This window comes from Sorex fumeus, unplaced genomic scaffold (assembly GCF_029834395.1).
Source record: "Sorex fumeus unplaced genomic scaffold, SorFum_2.1 ptg000098l, whole genome shotgun sequence".
Classification (NCBI taxonomy): Eukaryota; Metazoa; Chordata; class Mammalia; order Eulipotyphla; family Soricidae; genus Sorex; species Sorex fumeus.
Window position 1 is genome coordinate 3,557,980 of NW_026606155.1, and position 13,307 is coordinate 3,571,286.

Consider the following 13,307-nt stretch of genomic DNA (forward strand, 5'->3'; position numbering starts at 1 on the left):
ATATTAGAAAACAAATTTCCTCACTTCTATCTCGGATCACCTGTTGGTTCAAGAAAACATAGAAATGTTTCTATGATGCTGACACTTATGTCCCAAGGCAACAACTATTACTGTCAAAAATTCTTTACAGATATCAGCTGAGAGGCCATTTGAATTTATTTTGCTTCTAAACAATAAAGATTTGAAAAGTCCCAAGGTGATGATTTCTTATGAAGCCTTCTCTAAATGCATATTTTTCTCCAATAACGGAGGATATACAAATGCCTCTGTAGAAATACCATCATTTAGAAAGAGGTCGAAGTCCCGCTCCTGTGATGATATTAATGGGCACAGTCGCGCTGAAACAGTGCTTTAAAATTTAATGCCTGTACATGAGACAGTAAGAAGCTAGTCAAAAAACAATTTTTCAACATCGGTATTGCAATGAAATATGTATGACCTGACTCTAAAGCATGAAACAAACAGACTCTTTCCCCAGCGCAGAAATAGAATATCAGACTTGCTTCGGTAATAAAGGGTGAAATCTTTTTTCAAAGCCCTACAACACAAGCGCACTCTTTATCTTCATTTTCTGCAACATTATTTGGTGGATTTGCCTTTCACAATCAGGAAGCTGGAAACTCTGCATTCGCGCGATTGTCCACAAGAGAAGTCTGAAACAGAATGATTGATTCTACTCCGATTACGCTCGGATCATGCTGTACAGAGTACCATCTAAACTAAACAAGTTGATGGATCCTTTTGGTTCTTTTTATTTATTTATTTATTTATTTAAAAAAAGCAAGTATGAAGAGTAGAACCAAAATACTTGTGAAAATAATAGTAACGTCTGCCATGATTAAGCTACATCCTACACAAGAATCAGCAGCTGCTGACATGGTTTGCATCGCTTCAGTTCGGTGAAAAGTGCATAGATTCATACATTGTTTTTATTTTTTAAACGCAGTAGTTTACAGGCTGCTAGCTACAAGAAAGCCGTGAACAGAGAATGGTTAACCTGATCCGACTTTAGTACTATCTGGGTTGCAATGGGTACAGAATTGAACCGCTGCCTGGGTAACTGAAGAGAAAACATTGACACCTTTACTTAGAGTGTACTGCTACTGTATGCAGAGGTGCTGTTCAACATTTGTTCTCCTGTAGCAGTACAATACATTAAAGTACCTGATAATTAAGGAAGTATTTCAAATGCCTCCAGGCATCAAGGAATTCTTTTGAATCATGTGTATTCAAATGATGGTGTTATCATTCAGACTGCACAATAAAATCTTCATACACAGCACACACACACACAAACACACACACTCAGAAGGAATGAAAATTGATTTCGGAGTCACGTGTGTATCAGCTCACACTGGGCAAACCACCACAACCACCACGTATACCACAGAGGCACGGGACAGTGGGCAAACTACTGTCCACAAGAATCCGAAAGATAGACAGACAGACAGACACACACACACACACACACACGCCCTTTGTTTTTCAACTAGACAGGCCTCTGAAAACAATCTTATCCGCTTTTGAAAAAAATAGCACATCTTCTAAAGAGTTCTCACTTTTTTGTTCCAGGAAATGGTTAGAAAATGTTTGCAGCCACACATGCAAACTTGTTCACTAAGGCCATGAACGGGTTTGCCAAGTTGCATTGTTGGATTCAAGTAAAGAGCCCTTCTGGGGTCGGGGAAGCTCAAGGCTGAATCTCACTGGAGCACTAGTTGGACACTGTTACCTTTACCAAAAAAAAAAAAAAAAAATCTAATGCATATTAAGTTTTTCTGGAAAATTCTTTTTGTATGTTACAAAACAAAACCAAAAAAAAAAAAAAGCGAAGCTCAGAATCAGGTACGAATCCTGTTTCTTAGGAAGGCCAGGCTTCTTGGCAACGCCTCCTTTACACAATGGCATACTGTTCATACAAAAGGTCTCTGATCCTATAAAAGTCTTGACAGAGGCAACCTTCTAATCCAATGCGTCCAGTCTCAGTCTAGAAACCAAGTTTGGAAAAAAAGGAGATCGTTAGCACATTTTCTATCCGCTATAATACATCTCAGTAACCAAAAGAGGACAACCCAGGATTGGTCAGGAAACGGGCGCTCCGGGCCCAGAAGATGGACATAATATTCAGGTCATGAATTTTACATGGACGTAAATGTCAGAGGGTTCGAATAATAAAAACTGACAATAAAATTATATATCATGTCTTTGAGGGTTACTTGCATAAGCCCTCAAGGTCATCATTATGAATAAGACGAATGACTTTCTGCTCTGAGGAGGGGCTAATGAGATAGTCTGAGCAGCACAGGCTCAGCTGCCTACTTTCAAAGCACACTTCAGGGATGGAGCGACAGTACAGCGGGTACAGCCTTGCACGCCGCCAACCTGGGTTCAATCCCTGGCATCCTATAGTGTCCCCTGAATACCACCAGAAGTAACTCCTGAGTGCAGAGCCAGGAGTAACCTCTGAGCATCACCGGATGTGGCCCAAAATGACTAAATAAATAAATAAATAAGCACTCTTCCAGGCTGGACTGATGACAGTCCACAGATAAGGCACTTAGTCAACCCAGGTGTGATTTCCCAGCACCCCAAAATGACCCCCCTGAGTTCTTCCAGAGGTGATCCCTGAGCACAGAGGCAGGAGTAAGCCTCCACGGGGTATGGCCCACCCTCCTTACCCCTTCTTTTCCCCACCTCCCCAAACTAAAACAAAATCAGAGCCACACAAAGCTTACTTACTCTGCGGACTGCGACCTGGTTATTGCAAACAAGCACCCCTCCGACGAACTCGGCCTGGATCCCCTCCCGCAAGAGAACCTGTTTGAAGTCCGACAGTCTCGGCTCGTTCATGAAAACAGACTGGTGTCCGGGAACCTGAGACAGGGTCAGAGGGGAAAGGGTGAGGGGCGGAGGACACGCCACGCAGGGCCCAGGAGTTGACAGCTGATGGAAGCACGCATGCTCACAGAGACGGTTCCCAGGCTTCTCGAAAGCCCGGTGACAAGAGCATTTCAAGACTGCAACTCACGTCCCAAGCCGTGATTCTGAATTTTACCTCATTATTTAGCATTACAAAAGCTCTCCGCATTTTTGAATGTTTCCCCATCAATTTTATTAGTCATGCGGGAGGATGACAGAGGGATGTTCGGTAATGAGAGGCACTTCCCTCACCCACGTGCCTCTGGGGGTCAACCAGAGTGTCAGCAGGCAGAGCCAGAAATTCCTCTTCCTGATCCAGCCCTTGGCTCAGCGGAGAAGCTAACGCTCCCCAGATCCCCCCTTAGTGTCCCCTCTCCCAGAGAGGGAATTAAAATGGCTGCCAGGGGTTTCCATTAGAAACGCATGAGAGGGGGCTGGAGCAATAGCACAGCGGGTAGGGCGTTTGCCTTGCATGCGGCTGACCCGGGTTCGATTCCCAGCATCCCATGTAGTTCCCTGAGCACCACCAGGAGTAACCCCTGTGCATTGCTGGGTGTGACCCAAAAAGGAAAAAAAAAAAAAAAGCATGAGAAGAGGTTGGAGCAATAGCACGGTGGGTAGGGCGTTTGCCTTGCACATGGCTGACCTGGGTTCGATTACTCCTGGCTCTGTACTTAGGGATCACACCAGCATCCCATATGGTCTCTGAGCACCGCCAGGAGTAATTCCTGAGTGCATGAGCCAGGAGTAGCCAGGAGTAACCCCTGAGCATTGCCGGATGTGACCCAAAAAGCAAAAACAAAACAAAACAAAACAAAACAAAACAAGAAAGGCATGTGAAGTGGCTATACCTCAGGCAGTTACTCTGAACTGCTCTGAAGGGGGCTGGTCTTAGCCCAGGAAACCCAATCCTGACCCGGCTTCCCGACTCCTGAGAGCACTGTTAGGGAATCCGGAGACAGAGGCCATCTTTCCAGGCCTTTGCTGCAGGAAGCTTACAGACATCAGTTCTGACCCACATGGAAGGCTCGACACAGAGTTTTATTATTGTTCACAGTTAATTACCTCAAACATTCCCCAATGAACCAGCTATCTCGTGAGAACGAGACCAGAATTCTATACTTAATAGGAGATTTCTAACTGTATCTGAACCAAAAACGACTTGATAACCAAGTGGAATACAAAAGATGTGCTTAAAAAGCCAAAAAATCTGGGCTGGAGAGATAGCACGGCGAGTAGGGCGTTTGCCTTGCATGCGGCCGACCCGGGTTCGATTCCCAGCATCCCATATGGTTCCCTGAGCACCGCCAGGAGTGATTCCTGAGTGCAGAGCCAGGAGTAACCCCTGTGCATCACCAGGTGTGACCCCAAAAAAACAAACAAAAAAAAGCCAAAAATCTGGGCTGGAGAAATAGTATGGTGGACAGGGAGCTTGTGTGACACACAGCCAGCCCTGACTTGATCCCTGAACACTGCCAGGTGTGATCCCTAAGCACAGAGCCAGGAGTAAGCCACGAGCACCCCCAGACGTGGCCTAGACCTCCCCACAGAGATAGTAGGAAAATAAACTAATTAAAAGGGATCAGAAAGGGGGGTAAAAAATCTCCCGCCTTATAGATTTGTTACAAAGTTTTCTTTAAAAAAAAAAAAACAAAACCCGGGGCTGGAGCAATAGCACAGCAAGGAGGGCGTTTGCCTTGCACACAGCCAACCTGGGTTCGATTTCCAGCATCCCATATGGTCCCCTGAGCACCGCCAGGAGTGATTCCTGAGCACAGAGCTAGGAGTAACCCCTGTGCATTGCCGGGTGTGATCCAAAAAGAAAAAAAAAAACCCACAATTTTCATTTAATTAAAGAACTGTGATTTACAAATTTACTGCTGAGTTTTAGACATCCATTTAAACACTAAAACCACCACTAATACCAGAGACGGTTTCTGTCCACCGTGTTCCTACCGCCCCTAACCCCCACTGCCACCTTTACAAGATGTGCAGCTTAAATCTCCTATTTTCAGTATTGTCGAGCACAAAATTTCCCATAAATGATTCCCGGGGCCTGGGAGACAGTGGAGTAGGGAGGCACCTGCCTGCACGCAGCCAGCTCAGGCCCTACCCCAGACACCCCAGATGGTCTCCCAAGTCTGCCAGAAGTGATTCCTGGGGGGCTGGAGCAATAGCACAGTGGGTAGGACGTTTGCCTTGCACGTGGCCGACCCGGGTTCAATTTCCAGCATCCCATACGGTCCTCCGAGCACCGCCAGGAGTAACTCCTGAGTGCAGAGCCAGGAGTAACCCCTGTGCATCGCCAGGTATGACCCAAAAAGCAAAATAAATAAATAAATAAATAAATAATAAAAATAAATGTGTAAGTCTACAACTGTAACTCATGGTGTTTCACTAATAAAAATCTAAAAATAAATAAATAAATTTTTTTTTTTAAAAAAAAGAAGTGATTCCTGAGCAGAGGAGTGAGCCCTGAGCACCACTAGGTGTGGCCCCAAAACAAAAATGAGAAATAAACCATTTCCACCCCCAACCCTCCTGCCCTCCAAGTATCTCTCCTCTCTCTCTCTCTCTCTCTCTCTCTCTCTCTCTCTCTCTCTCTCACACACACACACACACACACAACACTAAAGCAGGCAGGCAAAAAGGCCCCCATGGCAACAGGTTCTTGCAAATGAGAAAACCAACAACTCTATGGCTGTCAGGACCCGCCTTGTGTCCATGGGAACTAAGGCCTGATCAGGCCTGGGGTCGGGAGGGCTGGCCAGTGGTTGGGAGCTGCCACAAGAGCTTCTGGGGGAGCGGAGGGCGGTGAGGGTGGAGAAGGGAGCAGGATGACAACAACAGATTGAAATGATCTTTTTTGGACAAAAACTGTCACTGTCCTCCCGTAGTTCATCGATTTGCTCAAGCGGGCCCAGTAACGTCTCCATTGGAGACTTTGTTGTTACTGTGTTTGGCATATTGAATACGTCACGGGTAGCTTGCCAGGCTCTCCGAGAGGGGCGGAGGAATCGAAGCTGGGTGGGCTGGGTTCAAGGCACACGCCCTACCTGCTGTGCTATCGCTCCTGAGTGGTAAAGGAATATACCTGATAACCTTTCAGTATCTGTAGTACAAACCATAATGCCCAAAAGGGGTGGGGGGAGGGGGAGGGAGAGAGAGAGAGAGAGAGAGAGAGAGAGAAGGGGGGAAGGAGGGAGAGTGAGAAGGGGTGAGGGGAGAGAGGAGAGAGAAAGGAGCACCTACCACAGAGGCAGGTGGGGTGGTGGGTGGGAACCTGGGGACACTGGTGCTGGGATATGTTATACACAGGTGAAGGCACGGGTGTTGGAACACTGTATGACTGAAACTCAACCATGAACAACTTTGAAACTGTGTATCTCACTATGATGATTCAATAAAAAAGAAAATAAAATAAAGCCATCTTTGTAATAAACATGGAAAAAAAAAGACTTATGGTGCCGGAGAAGGCTGGATCCACTATAGCAACCAATTCTTCCCTAGGCAGAAAGGCCTGGGGGGTAGAGGGGGGGGAAGGGAACGGCTTGGGAGAACCCCATCAAGTTGGCCTGAAGGAAGGGGGCGAGCACTGCCTGCCCGAGTCCAGGGCTGCCCACTCCCCGTGCTACTGCCGAGTGCAGGTGGCACCAGAACATGTGTGTCGCCCGCTGGGGCCTTCTGGGGATGTGGCTTCCATCTGCTCACTCCTGACACCTGGCCATGTGCGGGGACTCCCACTCTGTCCTGGAGAAGCCCGTGCTCCCGCCAAGGGCAATTCCTCCCACGCCAGATGGAATCCCGGTGACCAAGAGCTTCCACAAGCAAGGCCCAGATATGCGGGTTCCAGGACTAAGTCTCCAGGCTGCACGGTGGCAGAGGAGTCGGGCTGTCACCCCCACAATCTGCCTCTGGGTGCCATCTCAGCGCACCCACAGCCCTGGTCCAGAGACGCCCCACTGAATCCCCACATGGATTAGTGCCTACAGAGATGTCTCTGGACCCCTCCAACCATTTACAATCTCAGAATTCCAGAAGCATACTCCCGTTAGCGTGTCCGAGTGACCCCTCATGAAATTCAAAATGAGTGACGGAAAACGGAAAATGATCAATGATCTAGCATCTGCCCCTGGCAGGCAGGCTTGAGTGGTGGTGGGAAAATTCGAGCAAAATATAATGCCCCAAAGTAGAGAGAGTGTATTGGGGAAACTGTCTGCCATCGAGGCAGGGTGAGGACTGGGATGGGGAACGTGGGGGACACTGGGGACGTTGGTGGTGGAAAACGGGCACTGGTGGAGGGATGGATGTTCGATATTTGTATGACTGAGTCTCAAACATGAATGCTTGTAACTATATCTCACAGTGATTCAAGAAAGAAAGAAAAAAAATAAAAAGGCCATTCCTCTCTCCCACCCACGTCCAGGTGGACTTAACTCTGTAGAGGAACAAGTGGACATGAGGTGCGGCTTGGTGGCCACCAAGCGGGGCTGGCGGGTCGGGAGGTCCGTGCCGTGCAGGCCTTATCATAAACTTTCCCACCCCGAGGTTTCCCAGGCACTCCTGGGTTGGCCACGGTGGAAAGGAAGGAAACGGCACTGGGGCACCACCTCTCTCCCCTCCTTACTTTACGCCTGTCCCCTGGGGACCCCACCAGCATCAGGGCCTCGAGTGACCTTACTGAAAACTCCAACGGCACAAACAGACGGGTCCCAAGCAGAAACAGCCGGAGCCTGGATGTTTGACCGCCAGCAGCGCAGGGGCCCAGGCACGGTGGGGTGTGGACTTGGGGGTCCACACTGGGGGTCGGGGGTGGGGGGGGGGTGCCACGTCCTGACCTCGTGCGGCGGCAGAGGCTCCAGTGTCGGGATGATCTCACTCTCCTCGCCCGCCTCCTTCTCGTCGTCCCCAAACAGGCTCTTCATGGCTTTCTGCTGGGCGAGGACGCTAGGGTCCGAGGGCAGGTCCACCTGCATGTCGGTGTCCTCCCCGTCGTCCTTCAGCTCCCCCTCTTCCAGGATGACGCCCGTGTCCACTTTGGAGACCCTCATGTCCAGGACGCCGTCGATCCAAGCCAGCTCGGCGTCCTTGGCCTTGCAGAACTGAAGGGAGCTGACGAGCGAGTCCTTCAGCCTCACCTGCACAGGCGAGGGGGAGGGAGGAAGGGATGGACAGGTCAGCACAACCCCCTCGGGGGCCTGTCTCAGAATAGTGCCCACCTGACCCTTGCCCTGACCACCCACAGACCAATGCCTGCCACATCACTGGGACTTTTTTTTTTTTTTTTGCTTTTTGGGTTACACCCGGCGATGCTCAGGGGTTCCTCCTGGCTCTGCACTCAGGAATTACTCCTGGTGGTGCTCAGGGAAACCGTATGGGATGCTGGGAATCGAACCCGGGTTGGCCTCGTGCAAGGCGAAGGCCCTCCCTGCTGTGCAATAGCTCCAGCTCCTGCAGTCCCTGGGCCTCTTTTCCAAAACAAAGTTTCTCTGGGTTTTGCTTTTTGTTTTTCTCTCTTGGGGGTGGGAGGGCCTTCTTAGCAGGGCTCAGGGGGCCTTGCAATCCAGTAATTCGAAACCAGCTGGGCATTCCCACGCTAGGGTTTGAGGAGGTGGTGCTCAGGGGCGATGCAGGGTTACTGGTCCCAGAGCATGGACACCCCAAGGCAGTGGTGCCCGCAGTCTCGTCATTTGTGCTGCGCTGCTTTACGGGGTCCCATGTCTGGGTGTGGCGCCTACACTCCCGGCCACAGTGGTCCCTGAGGGGGGAAGGTGCTAGGGCTCACACACGCCCTGGCCATGGTGCTCTCATGCCCGCTTAACTAGTCCCGCCCCCCCCCCCCTTGGCACACACTTGGTCATAGCCAGAAACCGCCGGCAGCACCAGGGCCCGCAGACAGGGGGCGCTGCTGAGCTCTTGCACCAGGCACACAGGGCTCAGCCCAGGACCTCACTGCCACTCACTTGCCAGGCAGGTAGTCAAACCTCCCCACCTCCTCCAGGACCCTAGAGACAGTGGTTCATCATCCTGTGCTCCTCCTGACTTTGGCAAATGCCATTCTCTATGCCTGGAGCCCTCTGCCCTCTCTCCGATTCACGAGACAACCCTGTACAGCCCCTTCTCAAATATACATCAACACTCAGCTTAGGGAGAGAGCTAGCCTTGTATGTAACCGGCCGGGGTTCAACCTGGCACCAGCCTGCCAGATCCCCCCCAGTGCACAGAGTCAGGGGTAAATCCTGAGTCCAGCCAGGTGTGAGCAGAAAACCAAAACCAAGATAAGTACCAGGAGGTCGGCTCCACCGCTTGAAAGCCGGCAGCACATGCTGGGGGAAAAGGCAGCTCAGATAGAGAAGGGAGCATCAAATAAAGGGTGTTGGGAGGATCCTCCCAGGATGAGAGATGCATGCTGAAAGTAGACTATAGACCGAACATGATTGCCACTCAATGCCTCTTTTGCAAACCACAGCACCCAAAAGGAGAGAGACAACAAAAGGGAATGCCCTGCCACAAAGGCAGGGTGGGATGGGGGGGATGGGGGTGGGAGGGATACTGGGATTAGTGATGGTGGAGAATGGGCACTGATGGAGGAAAGGGTACTCGATCATTGTATGACTGGATCCCAAGCACAAAAGTTTGTAAGTCTACAACTGTACCTCATGCTGTTTAACTAATATAGAAAAAAAAAAAGGTTCCCCTGAGGGCGGCAGAATGCTAGCCCAAACACACCCCTGGGAGTGACCCCTGAGCACTGAGCTGGGAAGAGAGCTGAAGGACCAGCAGTTGTGCCTTACACAAATAGTCACGGTCCTCCCGTTGTTCATCGATTTGCTCGAGCGGGCCCAGTAACGTCTCCATTGGAGACTTTGTTGTTACTGTGTTTGGCATATCGAATATGTCACAGGGAGCTTGCCAGGCTCTGCCGTGCGGGCGAGATACTCTCGGTAGCTTGCCGGGCTCTCCGAGACAGGCGGAGGAATCGAACTCGGGTCGGCCATGCTGGCTGCGTGCAAGGCAAATGCCCTACCGCTGTGCTATCGCTCCAGCCCAACACAAATAGTAAACAATTTTTTTTTTAAAGATTTGGCTTAGTTCCCATTACCTTACTCTCCAAACCTGGGCAGGCCTCTCTCCATGCTCAGTGCATGTTATCCCCTCCATGGGAAGGAGATAATAGCGTGCCCAGTGTCATTTCCTTGTGAGGAGCCGCATAGCCAGTTAAGACCCACGGGGGCAGGGGCTGGAGCAATAGCACAGCAGGTAGGGCGTTTGCCTTGCATGCGGCCCACCTGAGTTCAAGTCCCCGCATCCCATATGGTCCCCTGTGCACCACCAGGGATAATTCCTGAGTGCAGAGCCAGGAGTAGCCCCTGTGCATCGCCGGGTGTGACCCAAAAAGAAAAAAAAAAAAAAGACCCACGGGGCCAGGGCATCCTGGCTGTCTTCCTCCCCTCCGCACTCCAAACGTACCTGCCCTGGCCACAGCAGAGACTCACTCCCTGCTCCTTGGCGCAAAGCTTCGGCTGTTTACCTGGTAGATGTGGGTCTCGCTGGTGGCGTCGACCGTCTCGTGCAGCTTGGGCATGTACACCTTGATGTCCTTCCCCCCGAACGCGCGGCAGCACTCGGCGAGGTCTTGGCTGGCCTCCGGCGGGCCGTGCACGATGATGAGCTGTCGTGGTTTCATCTGATTGATGATTTTTTTGATGGAGTCGCCGTCAGAGCGTCCCTCGTAGTCGATGTAAGTAACCCTGGCTCTGAAAGGAGATGGGAGTGTTCAAGGTTACCCTTCTGCCAAGGTGCCCCGACGTGAGAACAAGAGGCTTATATGTATATTATGATGTCAATGGATCTTTCTCACAGTCCAGGATAGTCGCTAAATGGTATCAGAACAACTAAATCACTGGCCCCTCTGGCACTTAAATTAAAAAATTCCCAGATGACACTATCAGCGGATGGAAAACGGGCACTGCTGGAGGGATGGGTATTCGACCTTTGTGTGACTGAAATGTAATTGCGAAAGTGTGTCTGTAATTGTATCTCAAGGTATTTCATTAAAAATTTTTAAAATAGGGACTGGCTGAGCACCGCCAGGAGTGATTCCTGAGTGCAGAGCCAGGAGTCAGCCCTGAGCATCGCTGGGTGTGACTCAAAAAAAAGCAAAAAAAAAGATAAAATAGGGGCTGGAGCAATAGCACAGCGGGTAGGGTGTTTGCCTTGCACACAGCCAACCCGGGTTCGATTTACGGCATCCCATATGGTCCCCCAGTACCGCCAGGAGTAATTCTTGATTGCAGAGCCAGGAGGAACCCCTGTGCATCGCTGGGTATAACCCAAAAAATAAATAAATTAAATAAATAAATAAAAGTTCCCAGGTGATAATTCATTTGTGCTAGTTACTGTAATAAGCAAAAAGGGAAAAGCGGGTTTCTTAATGACTTGCGGCCAACCATGAGATTTCTAACCCCAAAGATGCTGGAGTCAAGTGGCAGAGTCAGCCCTGGGGACATGACTCAGCTGCAGAGCTCATCGTTTGTGAGGATGAGGTCCTGGGTCTGTTCCCGGCGTCAACAGACAGACAAGCGAGCATCCAGCTGTTTTTCGGTTGGAAGGCTAGCTCAGCCAGAAGGCAGGAGGAAGAGGAGGGTGGTTTAAGTGGGTAAAAACACCCCCATTGTACAGGTGAATTAGTGGCTGAGTGACTTATTCTATCCAATACCTGTTGATTTATAGCAATGCATGACCTCAAATCTACAAATTGGTACCGTGCAATGTTATTTTAATGTAAAAACATGGGTAGGGCGTTTGCCTTGCATGCAGCCCACCTGGGTTCGATTCCTCCACCCCTCTGGGAGAGCCCGGCAAGCTACCGAGAGTATCCCGCCCGCACGGCAAAGCCTGGCAAGCTCCCCGTGGCGTAGTCGATACACCAAAAACAGTAACAACAAGTCTTACAATTTGTTGTGAGACGTTACTGGTGCCCGCTCGAGCAAATCGATGAACAACAGGAGGACAGTGCTACAGTGCTACAGTTTTGGGCCAGAAGGAAAGCTGAAAGGGCTGAGCACGTGTTTTCATGCAGGAGGCCCAGGTTCGATCCCTGGCATTGCCCGGTTCCACCAGAGACAATTCCCTGACCAGAGCCACAAGTAGCCTCAAGCACTGCCCAGTCTAACCCCAATAAACAAAAAAAAAAAAATTAATTTACAATAAAAATTGGGGGAGGGGGGCTGGAGCAATAGCACAGCGGGCAGGGCATTTGCCTTGCATGCGGTCAACCCGGGTTCGATTCCCAGCATCCCATAGGGTCCCCTGAGTGATTCCTGAGTGCATGAGCCAGGAGTAACCCCTGTGCGTCGCCGGGTATGACCCACAAACAAACAAAAAAAAATTAAAAAAAGAAAAACTGGGAGGGGTTTAGAGCCATACTCAGCAGTGTTCAGGGATAACTCCTGGCTCTGCACTCAGGAATCACTCCTGGCAGTGTTTGGGGGACCATATGGGATACCAGGGTTCAAAACCAGGTCTGTTGCATGCAGACAAGCGCCCTACCCACTATACACTCTCTCCGGCCCCCTAATTTTTTTTTTTAAGTTAAGAAAAAGAGTTTTAAAGAGTTAGGATACAGTTCACTGGTGAGTAAATGCCTCGTGTATGTGGGGCCCTGGGTTCACTTTCTGCCACTGTCCTCAAAAGAATTTTTTTTTTCATGAAATGAGTGCTATGCAAAAATAGAAAAGGAGGCACAGTTATAGAACGGCACAGAGAAAAATTAAACTTGCAAACTGCTTAAGATAACCTGCTACCAAACTTTTTTAAAAGGCCAGAAAGTGCATATTTTAACCTATAAATAATACAATTTGACTATTTAATCCCTGCCCCACTTCCAATCTTTGACATCCAAAAGTCATTAATAAAGAGAAAGTACTGCAACAGTTCACAAGTCTTTGCCTGGAAAAAGAAACAAAATTCAAAAGCACAAACTCATTAGCGGGTATTTTAAAACGTCACCTTTGAAACAACATATATTCCTTACTCGAGGACCGGAAGTTTTGTCTTGGGACGTCTATGCCAAGTTCAGTGAACACTCACTTGATTTCAATCGACTCGGTGGCAGACACACACTTGGTGGGGACATCCGACAGATCCTGGTCCGTGGGTTCATCGCCGTTGGTCATGCCAGATTCCAACTTGTTCTTTTCCTCTTCAGTGGCTTGAAGTTCTGGCACTAAGAAATCCTCTGGTCTGGACAGGAAAGTGTTCATTAACAGGAGTGACCAGCGAGCGAACATTATAAATCATACAGAACTACATGGGGTGACAGACGGAAGTACGTTTTTGTGCCTCAGTCTTCCTGTTGTGCTGAGGAAAACTTTCTGTGGGTCCAG

The 13,307-nt window shown here is 49.6% G+C and overlaps 1 protein-coding gene across 1 annotated transcript in view; it reads right to left on the minus strand.

The window, feature by feature from the left end:
• Positions 1 to 344: 344 nt before the first annotated feature.
• Positions 345 to 13,307, minus strand: part of CPSF2 (cleavage and polyadenylation specific factor 2) — a 31,968-nt gene continuing 19,005 nt past the window's right edge. The window contains exons 11-15 of the mRNA XM_056134447.1: positions 13,012 to 13,164; positions 10,451 to 10,676; positions 7,758 to 8,057; positions 2,740 to 2,874; positions 345 to 1,987 (exon numbers count right to left, since the gene is read on the minus strand). Coding sequence (XP_055990422.1) covers positions 1,895 to 1,987; positions 2,740 to 2,874; positions 7,758 to 8,057; positions 10,451 to 10,676; positions 13,012 to 13,164 — 907 coding nt within the window. The 3' untranslated portion in view covers positions 345 to 1,894. The remainder of the gene's footprint in view (positions 1,988 to 2,739; positions 2,875 to 7,757; positions 8,058 to 10,450; positions 10,677 to 13,011; positions 13,165 to 13,307) is intronic.